Raw genomic sequence first — 19,472 nt, 5'->3', positions numbered from 1 at the left:
AAAAATTTCTCTTATACATTTAAAGATATATTTTTTTCATTTATGTTAATGTAAAAATTAATAATTTTGGACCAAAAGAACCTTAGAAAACTTGCCTAGCCTTATTATAATAAGCGAAATTTAATTTAGCTTAATCCAATTAAATATATTTTTGATAAGTTTACAATAATTACATGAAATACTTTTTTTTTTGTTAGGTTCAGAATGATTTTTGCGACAGTATTGCATGGACAAATTTTCGCTTGCCTTATTCGGCAAGAAGAGCGTTGTTACTTAAGCCAAACTCTCAAGTTCTACCTATTCGGTACGACGTACGTGTGTGTGTGCGTGTATATATATATATATATATATATATATATATATATATATATATATATATATATATATATACACACACACACACATATATAATTTTGTGTGTGTGCGCAAAATATTCAACTCGCTATAATTAGTGACTGTCAGTTTTTCAACGTCTGGTTTCTGCCGTTCATTCGTAGTAGCAACATCAAATTTAGAATGACGATTGGTATGGCTTAGTGTGCCATTGCATTTATCATCAACAGCACAGATTTAAGATGGCTAAACTTGTTTTCCGATTATAGATTCCACGGAAAAGGAAATTACTGCTTTTCTGGGCGTTGGACAAGTAGTGTGAGATTGTGAACGGTCTGTTGGGAGCCTTGACACAGCATGTGAGTAAAGTGCAGGATTGGGCTGACCAGCGGGTTGAGAGAGCGACGAACCATCCTTGTCCGCCATCACAAGTGGAGTAGTGGCAAATAAAGTTGATGGTGAGGATTTGAGGGCTGTTGAGGCAAGTGCGAAGTCTGGGCTTCGCAACACACTGTGGCCAGGGTAGTACACTCTCACTTCCTCACTAGTCACTGGTCTTCCTGATGCCGTCAGTAGTACATCAGCCTCAAATTTCGGGCTGTTCAACTTTGGCGATGAATTGGCCGTTTCTTTCTGCTCCTGAGGACTGGGCGTGGGTGGTGGGCGTGTGGGCGGTGACGAACAAGAGGAAGATGGTGATTCTCGGCTGGTATCTCTACCGACCACTGTAAACGCTGATCCAGATGAAGCTGAGAAGAGGGAACGTGTCGAGGTGGGAGAGGACGACGGTAGCGAGATCGCTGGCGTTGTGGACGCAGCAGCAGCCAACGATAATTGAAGGAACCGTGAAGGAAGTTCTTGGGCTAAATGCATCCCACTGGTGACACTGGCGCACATATCCTGAGCAGTGGTGTGCTTGAGCACTGGCTGGCTGACGGGAGGTGGTGTGGCTAGGTACTGCAGTGCTCTCTCTCTGTCACCCCCACAAGCCTCAATCACTAGCTGCAGCAACGCCTGCGCCGGCTGCGGGTGTAACCTGAGAGCTTCCTGCAGGTGGACGGGCAGGAGACTAACGTGCGCCATCCACTCTGCAGGAATGTGGGTGGGATGGGCAGTGAGTTGGGCACTCTGGGCTAATATGGATTCGCGTTGTAACATGACATTTTCCAAATCGCGATCAGCAAATGCGCGTCGTTTTCGTTGTCGTTCACTGAGGTATGGAGGTACACGCCACTCCCGACCCAGGCGCTGCCGAAGATCTGTAAGAAACAGTAAATATCCTTATTAATAACACGTTGTATGAGAGTATTTAAATACTAAGTATTCTAAGCTGAATATTCATGAAGGTTACTTCTCAGTATAACCAGGTAAGGGTTAATGTGTAGTATAATATTAACTTCTCAGTATAACCAGGTAAGTGTTATGTGTAGTAGAATATTAACTTCTCAGTATAACCAAGTAAGTGTTATGTGTAGTAGAATATTAACTTCTCAGTATAACCAGGTAAGTGTTATGTGTAGTAGAATATTAACTTCTCAGTATAACCAGGTAAGTGTTATGTGTAGTAGAATATTAACTTCTCAGTATAACCAGGTAAGTGTTATATGTAGTAGAATATTAACTTCTCAGTATAACCAGGTAAGTGTTATGTGTAGTAGAATATTAACTTCTCAGTATAACCAGGTAAGTGTTAATGTGTAGTAGAATATTAACTTCTCAGTATAACCAGGTAAGTGTTAATGTGTAGTAGAATATTAACTTCTCAGTATAACCAGGTAAGTGTTATGTGTAGTAGAATATTAACTTCTCAGTATAACCAGGTAAGTGTTATGTGTAGTAGAATATTAACTTCTCAGTATAACCAGGTAAGTGTTATGTGTAGTAGAATATTAACTTCTCAGTATAACCAGGTAAGTGTTATGTATAGTAGAATATTAACTTCTCAGTATAACCAGGTAAGTGTTAATGTGTAGTAGAATATTAACTTCTCAGTATAACCAGGTAAGTGTTATGTGTAGTAGAATATTAACTTCTCAGTATAACCAGGTAAGTGTTATGTATAGTAGAATATTAACTTCTCAGTATAACCAGGTAAGTGTTAATGTGTAGTAGAATATTAACTTCTCAGTATAACCAGGTAAGTGTTATGTGTAGTAGAATATTAACTTCTCAGTATAACCAGGTAAGTGTTATGTATAGTAGAATATTAACTTCTCAGTATAACCAGGTAAGTGTTAATGTGTAGTAGAATATTAACTTCTCAGTATAACCAGGTAAGTGTTATGTGTAGTAGAATATTAACTTCTCAGTATAACCAGGTAAGTGTTAATGTTTAGTGAGACTTTTCATTTTTTTTAATGTTCAGGACCAGATAAGCTTCATAGCTTAACTGATGTGTACGTCCGTGTGTTCGTACATTGTGTACGTCCGTGTGTTCGTACATTGTGTACGTCCGTGTGTTCGTACATTGTGTACGTCCGTGTGCTCGTACATTGTGTACGTCCGTGTGTTCGTACATTGTGTACGTCCGTGTGTTCGTACATTGTGTACGTCCGTGTGTTCGTACATTGTGTACGTCCGTGTGTTCGTACATTGTGTACGTCCGTGTGTTCGTACATTGTGTACGTCCGCGTGTTCGTACATTGTGTAAGTCTGTGTGTTCGTACATTGTGTAAGTCTGTGTGTTCGTACAGTTGATCAGACGCACAAATTCATTTAGATGTTATTAATCATATTTGCACATAACCATATGTAATCACTATCACAGGTGCACATAACTGAGAGAAATGATTGTGTAAACTGCTTTTAACCACTACTAAATGTACACATGATCTTCGCCACGCCTGCATGATCTTCGCCACGCCTGCATGATCTTCGCCACGCCTGCATGATCTTCGCCACGCCTGCATGATCTTCGCCACGCCTGCATGATCTTCGCCACGCCTGCTCATCAATGTGCAGGATTACTGTGTACATAAACGTGTATATATACATGATCTTTCTGGCACGCGACAAGATGTACACGATGATAAGTGTGCGTAGCTGTAAGTGTACACTGAGTGGAACACGTAGTGAGATGTGTACCAGACCTTGGGTGTTAGTGAATGGTGCGCACACTGGGTGGTTTACGTAGTTGACTTAGGGCTAGTCAGTGTCCTCTGTCTTCTAATATGTTATTTTCCCCTATAATCTACCTTGTCCATAATTACTGTCTGAGCTTTGTTCACACCTCTACAACACAATTGTCATCAAATATTTGTTAAGTTATACCATCAATAAGGAAAGATCCTGGACTTCACATTACGAAAGCAGACAAAGTAAATGCGATAGTAATTATGGACAAGGAAGATTATAGAGGAAAAATAAACATGATATTATGAGACGGGAAACTCAGGCGCCTCTTAAGGTTAGTCAGAACTAGCACTGTTGGGTCTAGTTACTAGTCTGGAAGTTGAACAGTGAAACACTTGTCAAACATTTGAGAATTTTTATTGAGGAAACTTTTCGCCAGCCAGTGGCTTCTTCAGTCCAGTACAGAGAATAAGACTAAGATCAGGAGTATGAGGTAATCAGTCCCTCAGCCTGGAGTCTGGGTTATTCCATCAAGATTGGTGGACTGAACACACCGACTCCAGGCTGAGAGACTGATTACCTCATCCTCCTCATCTTTCTTCTTTCTTCTCTGTACTGGACTGAAGATTCCCAAATGTTGCACAAGTCTCTCATTGTTCACCTTGTCAGTTTTCAAAAGCATTTCCAACACACTAAACTGGAAGGTTAACAGTGTGAAGATCGTCGCTTCTGGTGCATGGATGGATTCCAGCGTTAATTAAGACATTATGGTACATCCACAGCTGCCAGACGTAAGTTGCACATTTATTTCGTTACTAGTGGTTAACGGTACTGAAATATTGATTAATGTACATTAAATATGGCAAGTATATTTTCCAGAGGTAAACAACGTGCATAAATCAACGGAGAGTGAGGAAGCTGGTGACACACACACTACGGGTACTTAGAATTGAGGAGGAGTATAATTAGTATATTTATATGATGAAATGTTAAGCCTGTGTGGGTAATTTAGCACACGAGGAGTGCTGGAGGCTCGATCTTCCGTTCACTGACAAGAAAATAGAACCGCGAATTTTGTCAGTCATTCACCAGTCAATTGTAAGTTATCCTGGTTTATTATAATTATTACTACTACTGTTATTATTGTCAGAAAGTGTTAAATCCGTAAGGATCATTCATTGTTTAGGGAAGGAGAATATTAGGGTATAAAATATTAATAATAATGTGGTGTGGGTAGTGAGTTTGCCCTAAGGTTCTTCAAGGTTTACTTTCGTAGTTATTGGCAGTAAGCAAACTTCCGGAGCGCTGAATATCGCGCTGCCAGTCGACGCTCACCACCGCCTCCGTAACATGACCGCCACCGATTATTACGAAGATACACAAACACGTATAAATCCGAGCTACAGAGAGACTCCAGCTGCGCTACTGAGGCGGTGTTCCCTTACGCAAACCCTGCGTGCATGTAACACTGTACCCCTTGCGTGTAACGCTACACCTCGTGCGTGTAACGCTACATATCGTTAACTATATGTGATCACCTCTTGACATGTGATCATATGGTGTTGATCTCAGGGCGCGGTTGCAGCATCTTTGCTTATTCGCCCACCATCTTGAAAGAATCCTGCAGTTGTACGTTTCTTTCACCAAAATTAACCAGAAAAAAAAATGACAATGAGTTTGGTTTAACGCCGCAGCAGTGTGAGTAAAACAAATGATGGCAGCTGAAGGAAGCGGAAAGGTTATGATCATAAATTGTTGAAAGGTTATAAAGTTGGAAGGCTGAAACAACCTTGTATTGAGTGTATTGCATGGAGGAGCAAGTGAGGGAGGGAGGGAGAGAGAGGGAGAGGGAGGGAGGGAGAGGGAGGGAGGGAGAGGGAGGGAGAGGGAGGGAGGGAGAGGGAGAGAGGGAGAGAGAGGGAGGGAGAGAGAGGGAGGGAGAGAGAGGGAGGGAGAGAGAGGGAGGGAGAGAGAGGGAGGGAGAGAGAGGGAGGGAGAGAGAGGGAGGGAGAGAGAGGGAGGGAGAGAGAGGGAGAGGGAGGGAGGGAGAGAGAGAGAGGGAGGGAGGGAGGGAGAGAGAGAGAGGGAGGGAGAGAGAGAGAGGGAGGGAGAGAGAGAGAGGGAGAGAGAGAGAGGGAGGGAGAGAGAGAGAGGGAGGGAGAGAGAGAGAGGGAGGGAGAGAGAGGGAGGGAGAGAGAGAGAGAGAGGGAGAGAGAGGGAGGGAGACAGACAGACAGACACAGACAGACAGACACAGACAGACAGAGAGGTAGACAGACAGACACACAGGCAAGTATGCACTTAACCACATACACAGTGAGGAAAGAGCTAAAGTGGCAAGGGATTCAAAGACTAACCCAAAAGGTTTCAGGCATATAGAAGTACGATTAGGGACAAAATTGGCCCACTCAAAAGTAACTCAGGTCAATTCACTGACAGTGATAAGGAAATGTGTGAAATTTTTAACTCTTATTTCCTCTGTTTTTACACAGGAAAATTCCAGAAATAATAAAATATGTAGAACAGGAAGATAAACTATGCACGATTAGGGTAACTAGTGATATGGTCCTCATACAAATAGAGAAATTAAAACTGAACAAATCCCCAGGCCCTGATGAAATATTTGCAAGGGTTTTAAAGGAATGTAAAGAGAAGCTTAGCAAACCTTTGGCTAGTCTTTTTGACATATCACTACAAACTGGCATACTGCCAGACAAGTGGAAAATGGCAAATGTAATACCTATTTACAAAGCAGGAGACAGGTCCTTAGCTTCGAACTATAGACCAATAAGCCTTACCTCCATAGTAGGAAAATTTATGGAATTGGTAATTGCTGAGGCAATTCGTAGCCATCTTGAAAGGCATAAATTGAGTAATGAATCTCAGCACGATTTTGCAAAAGACGTTCTTGCCTCATGAATTTAATGACTTTTTTCACTAAGGTGTTTGAGGAGGTAGATCATGGTAATGAATATAATATTGTGTATATGAACTTCAGCAAAGCTTTTGATTGAGCTCCACATTAGAGGCTATTGAGGAAAATTAAGGCACATGGAATAGGAGAAATTTTTTCCCTGGTAGAGGAGTGGTTGACAAATAGGCAGCAGAGAGTTTGCATCAGTGGGGAGAAATCAGAGTGGGAGCATGTCAAGAGTGGTCTTCCACAGGGGTCAGTGTTGGGCCCTTTGTTGTTCACAATTTATATGAACGACATTGATGAGGGAATAAATAGCGACATAGGCAAGTTTGCTGATGACGCCAAAATAGGGTGCCTAATTCATTCTAATGAGGACATTAGAACACTCCAGGAAGATTTAAATAGACTGATGCAGTGGTCGGAGAAGGGCAGATGCAGTTTAATATAGACAAATGCAAAGTTCTAAACATTGGACAAGAAAATACTCATGCTACATATAAACTAAATAATGTAGATCTTAATATTACTGATTGCAAAAAGGATTTGGGAGTTCTGGTTAGCAGTAATCTAAAACCAAGACAGTGCATCCGTGTTCACAATAAAGCAAACAGAATCCTTGGCTATACATCAAGGAGCATAAATAATAGGAGTCCTCAGGTTGTTCAACTCTATATATCTTTGGTTAGGCCTCATTTAGATTATGCTGCACAGTTCTGGTCACCATATTACAGAATGGGTATAAATGCCCTGGAAAACATACGAAAGAGGATGACAAAGTTGATCCCATATATCAGAAATCTATCTTATGAGGATAGACTGAGGGCCCTGAATCTGCACTCTAGAAAGATGTAGAATTAGAGGGGATATGATTGTGGTGTAAAAGTGAAGAACAGGAATAAAGGGAATGCAAATAGCGTGCTAAAAATATCTTGCCAAGACAGGACTTGAAGCAATGGTTTTAAGCTAGAAAAATTCAGATTAAGGAAGGATATAGGAAAGCATATGTTTGGTAATAGTTGTGGATGAGTGTCACAAACTCCCAAGTACCGTCATAGAAGCTAAGATGTTGTGTAGTTTTAAAAATAGGTTGGATAAATACATGAGTGGGTGTGGGTGGACCTGACTAGCTTGTGCTAATAGGTCTGATGAGTTATCAGTCCCTGGGGAAATTATGGTTGAGTAGTGTGTGTATGCGAATGTTGGAGAGTGGGTGGGTGGGTGGGTGGGTGGTTGCTTGGTACATGACCACCAAGTGTGTGTTGCATATCAATTACATCTTTGCTACTCAAGTGCCGACCATATCTAAGATGTTCCTCGTAGGTGCTGGAACTATCAGTGTTACCAGCTTATACAAAACTGCTGCTCTTGTACGCCACAGTATGGACTAGCACTCCTGACTAACTCATGCAAGAGTATGTACACAGCAATGTGTGTGTGTGTGTGTGTGTGTGTGTGTGTGTGTGTGTGTGTGTGTGTGTGTGTGTGTGTGTGTGTGTGTGTGTGTACACGCTGACAGTTTCATTCTTACACTAAGGATTATAGTAAAGTACTCTTGAGCTGGATAGCATGGGTAAAGTAGGAGTGTGGCAGGTGTAGTAGTTGTCAACTACACAAGAGCCGCGGGAACTATTGACAGCTACAGGTGCTGGGGTCCTTCCAGGGATGGTCTCTTGATGCTAGTGACGGCCTCTCCATACATAAAATTGGAGCTACCTTACCTGGATCAAACCTAATTCCTTCCCATCCCTCAGGCAGTGTGTGATGCTTAAGAGTAACAATTGTGAAAAAAAAAATATTGGTGAATTTATAGCGAGTGAGAATGTGTTCAAGACTTTGAAGTGGTTAATGTGATGGTCTTTGTTTAAGTACAGTACTCTGCAAACAGTAGAGTTGGTTGTGATGCTGTGAATTTATTTTGAACTATGAAAGGCACGATTATATCCCTTGTACAAGTTGTTTCTCTAAATTGTTAGTCTAGTCCCAAGTGTAGGAGAGGGTGACACTGGGTGTGGGCAACACTGGGTGTGGGCAACACTGGGTGTGGGCAACACTGGGTGTGGGCAGCACTGGGTGTGGGCAACACTGGGTGTGGGCAGCACTGGGTGTGGGCAACACTGGGTGTGGGCAGCACTGGGTGTGGGCAACACTGGGTGTGGGCAACACTGGGTGTGGGCAACACTGGGTGTGGGCAACACTGGGTGTGGGCAACACTGGGTGTGGGCAGCGCTGGGTGTGGGCAACACTGGGTGTGGGCAGCACTGGGTGTGGGCAGCACTGGGTGTGGGCAGCACTGGGTGTGGGCAGCACTGGGTGTGGGCAGCACTGGGTGTGGGCAGCACTGGGTGTGGGCAGCACTGGGTGTGGGCAGCACTGGATGTGGGCAGCACTGGGTGTGGGCAACACTGGGTGTGGGCAGCAATGGGTGTGGGCAGCAATGGGTGTGGGCAGCACTGGATGTGGGCAGCACTGGGTGTGGGCAGCATTGGGTGTGGGCAGCACTGGATGTGGGCAGCATTGGGTGTGGGCAGCAATGGGTGTGGGCAGCACTGGGTGTGGGCAACACTGGGTGTGGGCAGCACTGGGTGTGGGCAGCACTGGGTGTGGGCAGCACTGGGTGTGGGCAGCAATGGGTGTGGGCAGCACTGGGTGTGGGCAGCACTGGGTGTGGGCAGCACTGGATGTGGGCAGCACTGGGTGTGGGCAGCACTGGGTGTGGGCAGCACTGGGTGTGGGCAGCACTGGGTGTGGGCAGCACTGGGTGTGAGCAGCACTGGGAGTGGGCAACACAGGATGTGGGCAGCACTGGGTGTGGGCAGCACTGGGTGTGGGCAGCACTGGATGTGGGCAGCACTGGGTGTGGGCAGCACTGGGTGTGGGCAGCACTGGATGTGGGCAACACAGGATGTGGGCAGCACTGGGTGTGGGCAGCAATGGGTGTGGGCAGCACTGGGTGTGGGCAGCACTGGGTGTGGGCAGCACTGGGTGTGGGCAGCACTGGGTGTGGGCAGCACTGGGTGTGGGCAACACAGGATGTGGGCAGCACTGGGTGTGGGCAGCACTGGGTGTGGGCAGCACTGGGTGTGGGCAGCACTGGGTGTGAGCAGCACTGGGTGTGGGTAGCACTGGATGTGGGCAGCACTGGGTGTGGGCAGCACTGGGTGTGGGTAGCACTGGGTGTTGGCAGCACTGGATGTGGGCAGCACTGGGTGTGGGCAGCACTGGGTGTGGGCAGCACTGGGTGTGGGCAGCACTGGATGTGGGCAGCACTGGGTGTGGGCAGCACTGGGTGTGGGCAGCACTGGGTGTGGGCAGCACTGGGTGTGGGTAGCACTGGGTGTGGGCAGCACTGGGTGTGGGCAGCACTGGGTGTGGGCAGCACTGGGTGTGGGTAGCACTGGGTGTGGGCAGCACTGGATGTGGGCAGCACTGGGTGTGGGCAGCACTGGGTGTGGTAATGATGTTTAAAGGGCGTAAAGTAGCACCAACTAGAGAATTAGAAACCAGAGATCACATTGAATACATCATACAGAGCGCAAGACAAACATCGGGAACTGAAATCCGTAAGTGAAATTAAAAAAAAAAAATCCAAAATGCTTCTGAAATGCAAAGTCCATGTCAAAAACATCATCTAGTATCGGGTCTTTGACTGAAGGAGATGAGACATACACTGACAACCAACAAATGAGTGTTCTGTGAGCCACTTATTTGGCTTAAAGATAGAAGACCCAACTGAGTTCTTCATGAATGAGACACAAAATGGCACAGACATCTTTAATTAGTGACTTCGAAGAAGTCACTAATTTCTAACATAGAGAGGGACATAAATCATAACATTATCATCCTTTCTAAATACTAGAATTTGCAAGTGGCAACCATAGAAGACACAGGGAGCCTCTAAGCTGATGTAAAACAAGTCTCTCAGTGGATTCTGACAATATCATGTTTACTGAGGACAAATTTCAGTTACTAAGTTACGGAAGAATGGAGGAAACAAAATCAGAGTACAAGACAAACTCTAATAAGCCAATAGAACGTAAATCAAATGTGAGAGAGCTTGGAGTTATATTGTCAGAAGATCTTAGTCAAGGAGCACAACAATGTTGTCGCAACTGTAAGAAAAATGGATTGGATAACTAGAACCTTCAAAACACGAGATGCCAAGCAAAGGATGATCTTCAGATCACTTATCTCTAGGCTGGAATATTACTGTGTACTAATGGTTCCTTTAGTTCACGCAGAATTGCTGAGCTGAGAGAATGTGCAGAAAGCCTTCACAGCTCATGTACTCATATCAAGCACCTAAATTATTGGGAACAATTTAAGTCCCTAGAATTGTACTCAGAACGTAGAGGAGAAAGATGCATCATAATCTACACCTGGAAGATTCTGGAGGGATTGGTCCCAAACCTGCGCACTGAAATAACTACATATGAACACGAGGTTTGGCAGATGGTGCAGGATACCTTCAGTTAAAAGCATGGGAGCAATAAGTATACCGAGAGTGCTCAGAAAGTGTTTAGGGACCACGACTCGAACACCCCTCATGCATAAAGGGGATTACCAATAAACACCTGGCTGTCTTCAAGAGGGAATTCTACAGATTCCTAAAAAGCAATTCCTGATCAGCCGGGCTGTGGTGTTTGCGTTGGACTGCGGGCGGCGGGCACTAACAGCTTAATCGATCAGGATAGCAACTACGAGGCCTGGTCTGGGACCGGGCCGCGGGGGTGGTGACCTCCGGAAGTGACTCAGGTAAACTCCAGGTGTAGCTACGTGGTGTTGGTGTGGACGCTGGTGAAGGTTCTCTTGCATTTTTACTGGACAAGAGTCATTCGTCTGTCTCTTAACTACCAACCAACCCCTCGTGTACTTTTTTCCTGCCCCTCGAACACCCTATCCCTGTCCACCCTATTAAATCGTCCGAGTATTTGTGTCATTATATCTTCCCTCTAGCATGGGTGTGAGTTGGGAATGGGCGTGGGCGTGGCGGGCGGGGAATAGAGGAAACACAGGGTTGAGTTACGAGCGGGACAGAGGCACTACTGTTGACCCAGTCAGTCGGAAAGGAACATACCCATGGGTTCTTCCGGTCCAGACACAAGGAGGTCCTTGCTGGCCCAGCTGGCCCCGGGTGGATGGGGGTGTTGGGGATGGGAGGAGATTGGTGGGGAAGGGAGGATGGGATTGGAGGGGAAGGGAGGCTGGAAGTAGCTGGAGGGGGAGGGAGGGAGACAGGAAGTTACACTGCTGCCTCCCATTGAACATGTTATGATACAGTGAGGGAAGGATGTTCCTTGTGTGTAAGGTCGAACCTCGAATGTAATGGTGTTGCTGGGTTATTGCTGGTAGTGTTGCTGGGTTGTTGCTGGTAGTGCTGTGTGTTGCTGGGGTTCTTGCTGGTAGTGTAATAATTGTGTAATCATTTAGCTGTGATCGCGGGGGTCGAGTTCCAGCTGCTGGCTCTGCAGCACAATTGTGTGCTACCTCCATGAGTATTGCCGTACCTACTCTTGAACATGCACGACGTTTCCCGCCATCTCCTCATTTCCTGGCTCATTTTCTTTTAACACCCTCACACTGAAAGGCCACTTTGAACGTCCATTTGGTTCATCTGTATGTTCGCTTTTTCTTTGCTGTATGTACCCTCTCACTGGTCTCCCAGCGTCAGTCTTTGCCTAAGCTTTCGATATCCCGCGTGTGTATCTATGTATCTTGTGTAAATAGATCATATCCTCCTGGCTCTTCGCTTCTCTATTGACGTGAGGCTCACCTTTGGTAACATTTTTTTAGTAAGTCATGCCCATTCATCTCTGGAATCAGTTCAGTAGCAACCTCTTTACCATTTTAAAATTTGTGCTAGACTTTACGCGGGCTTCCAGCTAGACTTTACGCAGGCTTCCAGCTAGACTTTACGCAGGCTTCCAGCTAGACTTTACGCGGGCTTCCAGCTAGTGATGCTTACTCAAGAAGTGAAACAGAATGATGTACACTACGCTGTCTTGAATGAATCCTTATAAAGTTCACGAAGGCAATTCTTTTAATTGTTTGCCATTCATGTGCGTTTGGTTATATCCAGTTTATATATACATCGAGAGATATATGTATAAATGTCTGTACCACCAGGTCCTTTTATCTTAGTTGAATACTAGCAACCACCAACTACTCCGTTATGGAAAACTGGAGGGGATAATAACTAGAAGAGAGTATACCACAAACTCTGGCCATACAATAGAGCGGAAAAGTAATGTAAGGGACCTGGGAGTAGTAATGTCTGAGGATCTCACTTTCAAGGTTCACAACAGTGCCACGATCACAAGTGCAAAGAAAATGATAAGATGGATAATGAGAACGCTCAAAACGGGAGATGCCAAGCCAATGATGATCCTTTTCAAATCACTTGTTCTCTCTAGGCTGGAATGCTGCTGTACATTAACATCTCCGTTCAAAGCAGGTGAAATTGCAGATCTAGAGAGTGTACAGAGAACCTTTACTATACGTATAAGTTCTGTCAAGCACCTGAACTACTGGGAACTCTTGGAAGCATTTGACTTGTACTCGTTGGAACGCAGGAGAGAGAGATATATCATAATCTACACTTGGAAAATCCTGGAAGGAATGGTCCCGAATCTGCACACACAAATCACTCCCTACGAAAGTAAAAGACTGGGCAGGTGATGCAAAATACCCCCAATTAAAAGTAGGGGCGCCATTGGTACACTAAGAGAAAACACCATAAGTGTCTGGGGCCCATGACTGTTCAACAGCCTCCCACGAAGCATAAGGGGAATTACCAATAAACCCCTGGCTGCCTTCAAGAGGGAGCTGGACAGATACGTAAAGTCAGTGCCGGATCAGCCGGGCTGTGGTTCGTACGTTGGACTACGTGCGGCCAGCAGTAACAGCCTGGTTGATCAGGCCCTGATCCACCGGGAGGTCTGGTCGTGGACCGGGCCTCGGGGGCGTTGATCCCCGGAATAACCTCCAGGTAGACTTGCTGGACCATTCGTACATTATGTCCAAATCTTCTTGCAGTCGTCTTGTGTTTTTATTCTTCTCGTCGGGTTTGCATCATTAGTAAAAATAAGCAGAAGCTTTTTTTCGTTTTTTTTTTTTTTTTTTTTTTTTTTTTTTTTTTTTTTTTTCTTTTTTTTTTTTTTTTTTTTTTTTTTTTTACGCAGACTTTTCCACCGAGGTAGGGTGGCCCGACAAAGAAAACATTTTAATAGTAATTCGCTCAGATTTCTGTCTTGCCAGAAGCGCTCTGACATTATAGTTCAGATGACCTTCCAAACTGCCACATCCCCACCCCTCCTTCAGAATGTAACCCTAATTCCCATATCCAGGACTCGAGTCCGGCTAACCAGTTTCCCTGAATCCCTTCATAAATGTTACCTTGCTAACACTCCAACAGCACGTCAAATTATAATCATTTGCCCCCACTTCTAACACGATCACATACTCCTGTGAGAGTATGTGATTCGAGGCATTCTATCCATTACTTGTTTCCAAGTTTCATATTTTCTCTCTCGCCATGACTCTTCCTTTAGTCTTTAAAATACAACTTAATGAGAGACTTTGCAATATTTGGTAATCTTTATTGAGGAAACGTTTCACCAGCCAGTGGCGTCTTCAGTCCAATACAAAGAAGAGCAAAGGAAGGCGAGTTTGAGGTAATCAGTCCCTCAGCGTGGAATCGATGTGCTCAGTCCATCAATCTTGGGAAAAGTGCAGCATGTGTTTGGAGAAGCGGCTTATGTAATACAGTCAGTGAGTGGAAGCAGGAGGCTGCGGAGTTACTCTTGGACAAATCCAGATTACCAAATGTTACACAAGTGTCTCATTCTTCAACTTGTCCGTTTTCTAAACCATTTACATCACAAAATACTCCTTAATTTACCGAAGCACTTCCATGTCATCCCTCCTTGTACACTCGTTTCTACTGATTCCATCGGGACAGTGGCGAAAGCCTTTTGAAATTTTACACATGCAAATTCCCTACATCTTTTACTTTTCTAATTTCCATTAGTCTCTCATATTTTTCTAAGGTTAGTGAGAGAGGATTTGCCGTGTTTGAGCTGTGTTGGAACTTTATGATGAAGCCTCTGTTCTAGATGCTTCAGTAGCGTCTTTTATACAATCTTCTCGCCGTATTCATGTTAAGGATAATGATCTGTAGTTTGGGGCTTTGTGTGTGTCACTTTTTTCCTAAGAATGATATTACTTTGTACTCTAGCTATCTGGTAAGTCTTAATGTGTATATCATCACAATCAGCACCTGTAGCCTCTTCTTCCACTCTCTCACCCTTATTTATATAGTATCCCTTATATATCTTATATTTATATCTCCCTTATTTATATCCTCACCCCTGATTTATTCGACGGTTTTCTTCTGATTTCAGGACCCGGTTCATACGTGTGGAAAATATTATAATCTTGTATGGAGTACATCACATATTTCTTATCAGTCTCAGACTTGCTCTCTATCATTTCTGGACCTCCCTCCCCCCTTCCTTTTTTTAAACTGCAGCTGAGACAGCTTATTATGTAATCGATATCCAATCTATTGACAGAAATGCAAGGGCATATGGATACACCAAAGGTCTAGGGATTAGGTCCTAAAATGGTTAATATGTATATTAATCTGAATTTAAGATACATGCTCAACGTTTCTAACATAATTTCTCTAACAAGACAATCTAACTTATATAGGTCATTGTTCTGTTGATATACCCCTCAATAAGTGGACAGTCAAGCACATAGGGTTCAGACAAAAGAACATTGGCCTGACTGTATATTTCACATTTAGGTTTTATCATGTGTATTACCAAAATATAAGTTCTTGTAACCAAGCTGAAGCTTAACTACTACATCCGTCAGTCTGTGTACATTGCAAGTTGCTCCGTAAATGATCTTATCTATGTTGGTATTGTGATAAGAGGGTTATAAATGTACTCAAGCTTCTAACTACATTCCTATGACTTTCAAAATCAGTATTTAATTCACTCCTAGTATTATTTCTTGATACTGGACACAGACCAAGCTTGTATTACATTTATTTGAAAGAGTTTGATTTGTATCATTATCAGTCTTACCATGTAGGAATTATTCAGTGTCAGATGGACTCGACGCAAATTGTACATCGAATTCTTTCTCAGATATTTTTTAACATAAATACCGAGCATCAACAATAAACATGTTAGTCAGGTGCATTCAGTGACGACAATTTCAGTAATGATCGAGGAGTCGAGTTCATTATCATGAACTAGTTACTATAATTCATATCTAACGAGGTGGTAACAAATGCGTCTTGCCGGTGGATTCTGTATTTTGTTTCAGCATTAGATATAATCCGCTGATATGTTAACAACTAGGTGAAAGATGGTGAGGGGTTCATTTCCAAACATTTCACTACCATTTACAATGCTAAGTTCAAGTTTCCTGTCACTAATAGTGGAATAGAAAAGATCCTTCTTCATATTACACCCCTGGATTGTTTTAAAACAGGTAAGGATAATTCTGAGGGGCTCATTTTTCAATGGTTCTAAGAGTCAAAGCGTTTTGTTTTAGCTAATATTAAGTTCTAGTATAGGATATGTGCATCATTCTGTCTGTTCCATAGTTCGGGTTGTAGCCAGCAACCACTGAGAGTATTAAGCCTATCTTAATATTTTTAATTCAGTTGTAGTATAATGGAGTTACTGGAGGGCACAACTACACTAAGATGTCTGTAAGATTTGACGTAGCTGATGATAGATGGGTCAAGTCGTTTGCTTGTTAATATCTTATTCGACGTCATTATGGCGAGTCTTAGTTTATTGTTTAAAATTCATTAAGAATGGTACTCGGTCATTTATATCTTATTGTGTGAATGATGATATCATTGTTTACAGCTATATGTTTAGGTGAAGCAAGCAGAGAATTTAAAAGAAGTAATATATTGAATATCATAGGACTCAGATCACTTCCCTTAGTTTATTTTTTTTTATTTTGCCGCCGAAGCGGCAACCAAAGACATATGGATACACACACAAGACGTAGGGACTAGGTCTCAGAAGGGATTTACAGGATTACAGTTGGATTTACAGTATACAATTGTCTTATCTCTTGCAATCAAATTTAGGATATATACTTAATATATCTAACTTATTTTTATTAATAACATGACATATCATTATAAGTTATTATAATACTGTTTCTCTATATTCTTCAGCACGTGGACAGTCAAGAACATGAACGAAAATTTAAGAAAGTGACCATTAAGTTGACTACAAACTTTACATTTAGTCTGATCATCAACTATATGTAGGCTTGGTCATGGACTAGGCCTCTGAGGCACACACCCCTGGAACGCCCTCCAAGCAGGTATACCAAATTGCCGTAAGTACTTGTAACCAAGTTAGGCTAACCCTGGCTCTATAACAGTCGGTATGTGTACATTCCAAGTTGCCTTGTAAACATCCTTATGTACATCCTGTTGCCATAGTGAATTATATCACAAACTTCTAACTTCTACAACATTCATTGTTTAACTCTCTTAATGTGTGTAGCATTATTCCTAAAGCTAGACGCAGAAATAGGAAAGTTATATTCTATATTTTTCTTGAGGGAGGGGGGGCGGATGACGTCTCTTTCGTCCCACTTCTAAAATATATTGATAGAAAGTAGAAAATATTCTTTGATAGGTAACCAATTATCCGACCGAGTAGACTAGCACCAGTAATTCATGTAGGTTAACAGTTCTATTATAGATATAAAATACAGATTTTTAAATAAGGAAATGTAAAAGTAATAGAAGAGTGCAGTGAGAAAGGCGGTAATACAATTTTGCACGCTTTATAGCTCATAAAATTATATAGTTGAAAGTTGGTGTCAGATTTTGTAGTATAATTTATTATCATACTTTGTTTAGTGTTATTCATCATTCATCGACACCATGCCTAACCCTTCTAGGGTAGGGTAGGTGCCTGAGCCCGAGCCTTTAGCTCATAAGACTGTCATTCCCATTAGCCTCCTTGGGGCGGGGATGGCAGACCAGAGAGGCCTAGCTTGTGGCTAGGCCTGGAGACAGTTGGTCCCAAAGATGAGGAGGTACTTGTGCCTCCTCCCATGGGAGACTTAGGTCTCAGACACTCCCTAAAGAGGGAGCCAAGGCCGGGCCACCACTTGGAAAAGGCCCGGGCCGGGAGAATACCGGCTAATCTTTAATAATAATAATAATAATATTCATCATCATCACTAGGCTTTGGATACAGTCCGGTGGATATTTTTATTACAAGGCTCTCTACACCTATCTTATGATAGCTGCTCTCTGGATATTATCCAGTGGGTATAGCCACTGGATAGCATCGTTTATGTTGATATTCCTACTGGCACGGGTAACTAAAGAATCTGACGATGGGTTGAGTCAGGTTTTACAACTATTTTTTTTTTACGAAGCTTAGCATTCTGTCAGCTATGTTACTCTCACCTTAAAATTCTTTAGTTTGGTGTCATTGCTACCAACTGCTCGAAGATTCTTCTATTTTTCTCGGCTGATGAGTTTCCAGTGTATTATCTTCTCGTGTTTCATATTTATATGCAAAATGGGCTTTGCTACACCAATGAAATACTTTTTCGACGTCTCCGGCCACTGTTGATCTCTACTGGTCCGCTCTGAGGGAGGCCATACAAGACTCGCAGCAGTGGATTCAAGTTGGAGAAATCTAGATTTAGAAATGATGTAGGAAAATACTGGTTTGATAGTAGAGTTGTAGATGAGTCGAAGAAACTCCCAGGTAGTATTATTGAGGCAAGAACTGGGTGGCTTTATATATACAGTAGGTTGGTCGGGCTTATGGGTGTAGGTGGGCAAGAGTTGGATCTGCCTATTATGAGTCAGTAGGCCTGCTGAATTGTTCTTAGTTCTTTTGAGGGCAAGTGTGCCAACTCCTACTGTTCACCTACCTACTGATACCTAACAGGTAATTGGCTGTTGTGGGCAGCATCCTAGATAACTTTGGCTTCTCCGTATGGAATAAAGCCACACTGGCTTTCTTAGATCATCGTGGATTGTAAACCTGCCAGGGTTAATAACCCCAAGAAAGTCTTCGAATCCTCCTACAATCGGCCACTGATGCATCCTCTTTCTCAATCTCATGTCATCAGAGAATCTTGCTATTTAGAAGTTAGTCCCGTTTTCATCTCATTTACGTAAACTGTGAAAAAGATTGGGTAAGGAGCGTCCCTGAGGTACCCCGCTCGTTACGTCTCCACTCACACTCTCTCCATTCACGACCACTAGTGGGAAAAATAGTGGGGAATGAAGTGTGGGGGGAATGGGATGAGGGGAGGGAGGAGGAGAGAAAGTGGGGGAGAGGGTGGAAGGAAAGAGTGATTGAGGGAGGTAAACGAGGGAAAGAGGGAAGGAGGAAAGGAAGAAAAAGATGCAGGTTAGAAAGAACTGAAAGAGAAAGGAGGGAAAAAAAGTAAGGAAGGGAGGGAGATATGGAGAGAGAGATACAACTAAAACTATAGCCAGGAAGTGACGTTGTTCCGTCCATGTCTACATTCCTGTCACCACGTACACGTAATCGCAGTTTTGGTAATGCATACACATGTGCGTAGTTATACACAGGAAGTCAAGTGACCTCCGTTTGAGAGCTAAGTGCCACATTGATGTCACTACTCACAACCTTGGCTCATTACAGACCTGTGGCATTTCCTCTTTAAGGACGGTGCCTGGAGGCTCGTGAAGGGTTCTTGAATCAATGAATAATGCAGAGTGCGGCATAAGTTGAGAATGCAGTTAAATATTAGTTTTGAAGATTTGAAGGGAAATAAAAGAGGCATTCACAAGTCTCCATATGGAAACTAATATCCAAATTTGTTCAATAAAAATGGTAAATTAAGGTATACGCAGACCCAGTTCTAACTTAAATCTTCAGAGGGACCAAAGAGACCAATATCCTTGAATACGCAAGCATGCTTGAAACAGCTCAGACTTTGCGCCATCAGGTAATCAGAATGGAAGGATTGAAGCTAATCATATGCAACACTCAGAAATTCTCACATTAAAAGCAACATTTCAGTGTTGAGAATTCCCACCCTCAAAAAAAAAAAAAAAAAAAAAAAAAAAAATAAAAAAAAAAAAAAAAAAATAGAACCTACACAG

The 19,472-nt window shown here is 43.1% G+C and overlaps 2 protein-coding genes across 4 annotated transcripts in view; one reads left to right on the top strand and one right to left on the bottom strand.

The window, feature by feature from the left end:
- Window positions 1–19,472, top strand: part of LOC128694545 (MAM and LDL-receptor class A domain-containing protein 1) — a 235,534-nt gene that overhangs the window by 44,437 nt on the left and 171,625 nt on the right. For 2 of the 3 annotated variants that reach the window (XM_070095885.1, XM_070095886.1), the window contains exon 3: window positions 16,533–16,684. The exons of the other annotated variant lie outside the window; for it this stretch is intronic. The gene's annotated coding sequence lies outside the window, so the exon portion shown is untranslated. The remainder of the gene's footprint in view (window positions 1–16,532; window positions 16,685–19,472) is intronic. 3 annotated transcript variants of the gene reach the window in all.
- Window positions 426–19,472, bottom strand: part of LOC128694544 (doublesex- and mab-3-related transcription factor A2) — a 47,503-nt gene continuing 28,456 nt past the window's right edge. Inside the window, exon 4 of the mRNA XM_070095890.1 lies at window positions 426–1,592. Within this exon, the coding sequence (XP_069951991.1) occupies window positions 580–1,592 (1,013 nt within the window). The 3' untranslated portion in view covers window positions 426–579. The remainder of the gene's footprint in view (window positions 1,593–19,472) is intronic.

The sequence above is a fragment of the Cherax quadricarinatus genome, chromosome 51 (assembly GCF_038502225.1).
Source record: "Cherax quadricarinatus isolate ZL_2023a chromosome 51, ASM3850222v1, whole genome shotgun sequence".
Taxonomy (NCBI): domain Eukaryota; kingdom Metazoa; phylum Arthropoda; class Malacostraca; order Decapoda; family Parastacidae; genus Cherax; species Cherax quadricarinatus.
The sequence above is the reverse complement of the archived record's forward strand: the minus strand, read 5'-3'. Positions and strand labels throughout refer to the sequence as shown.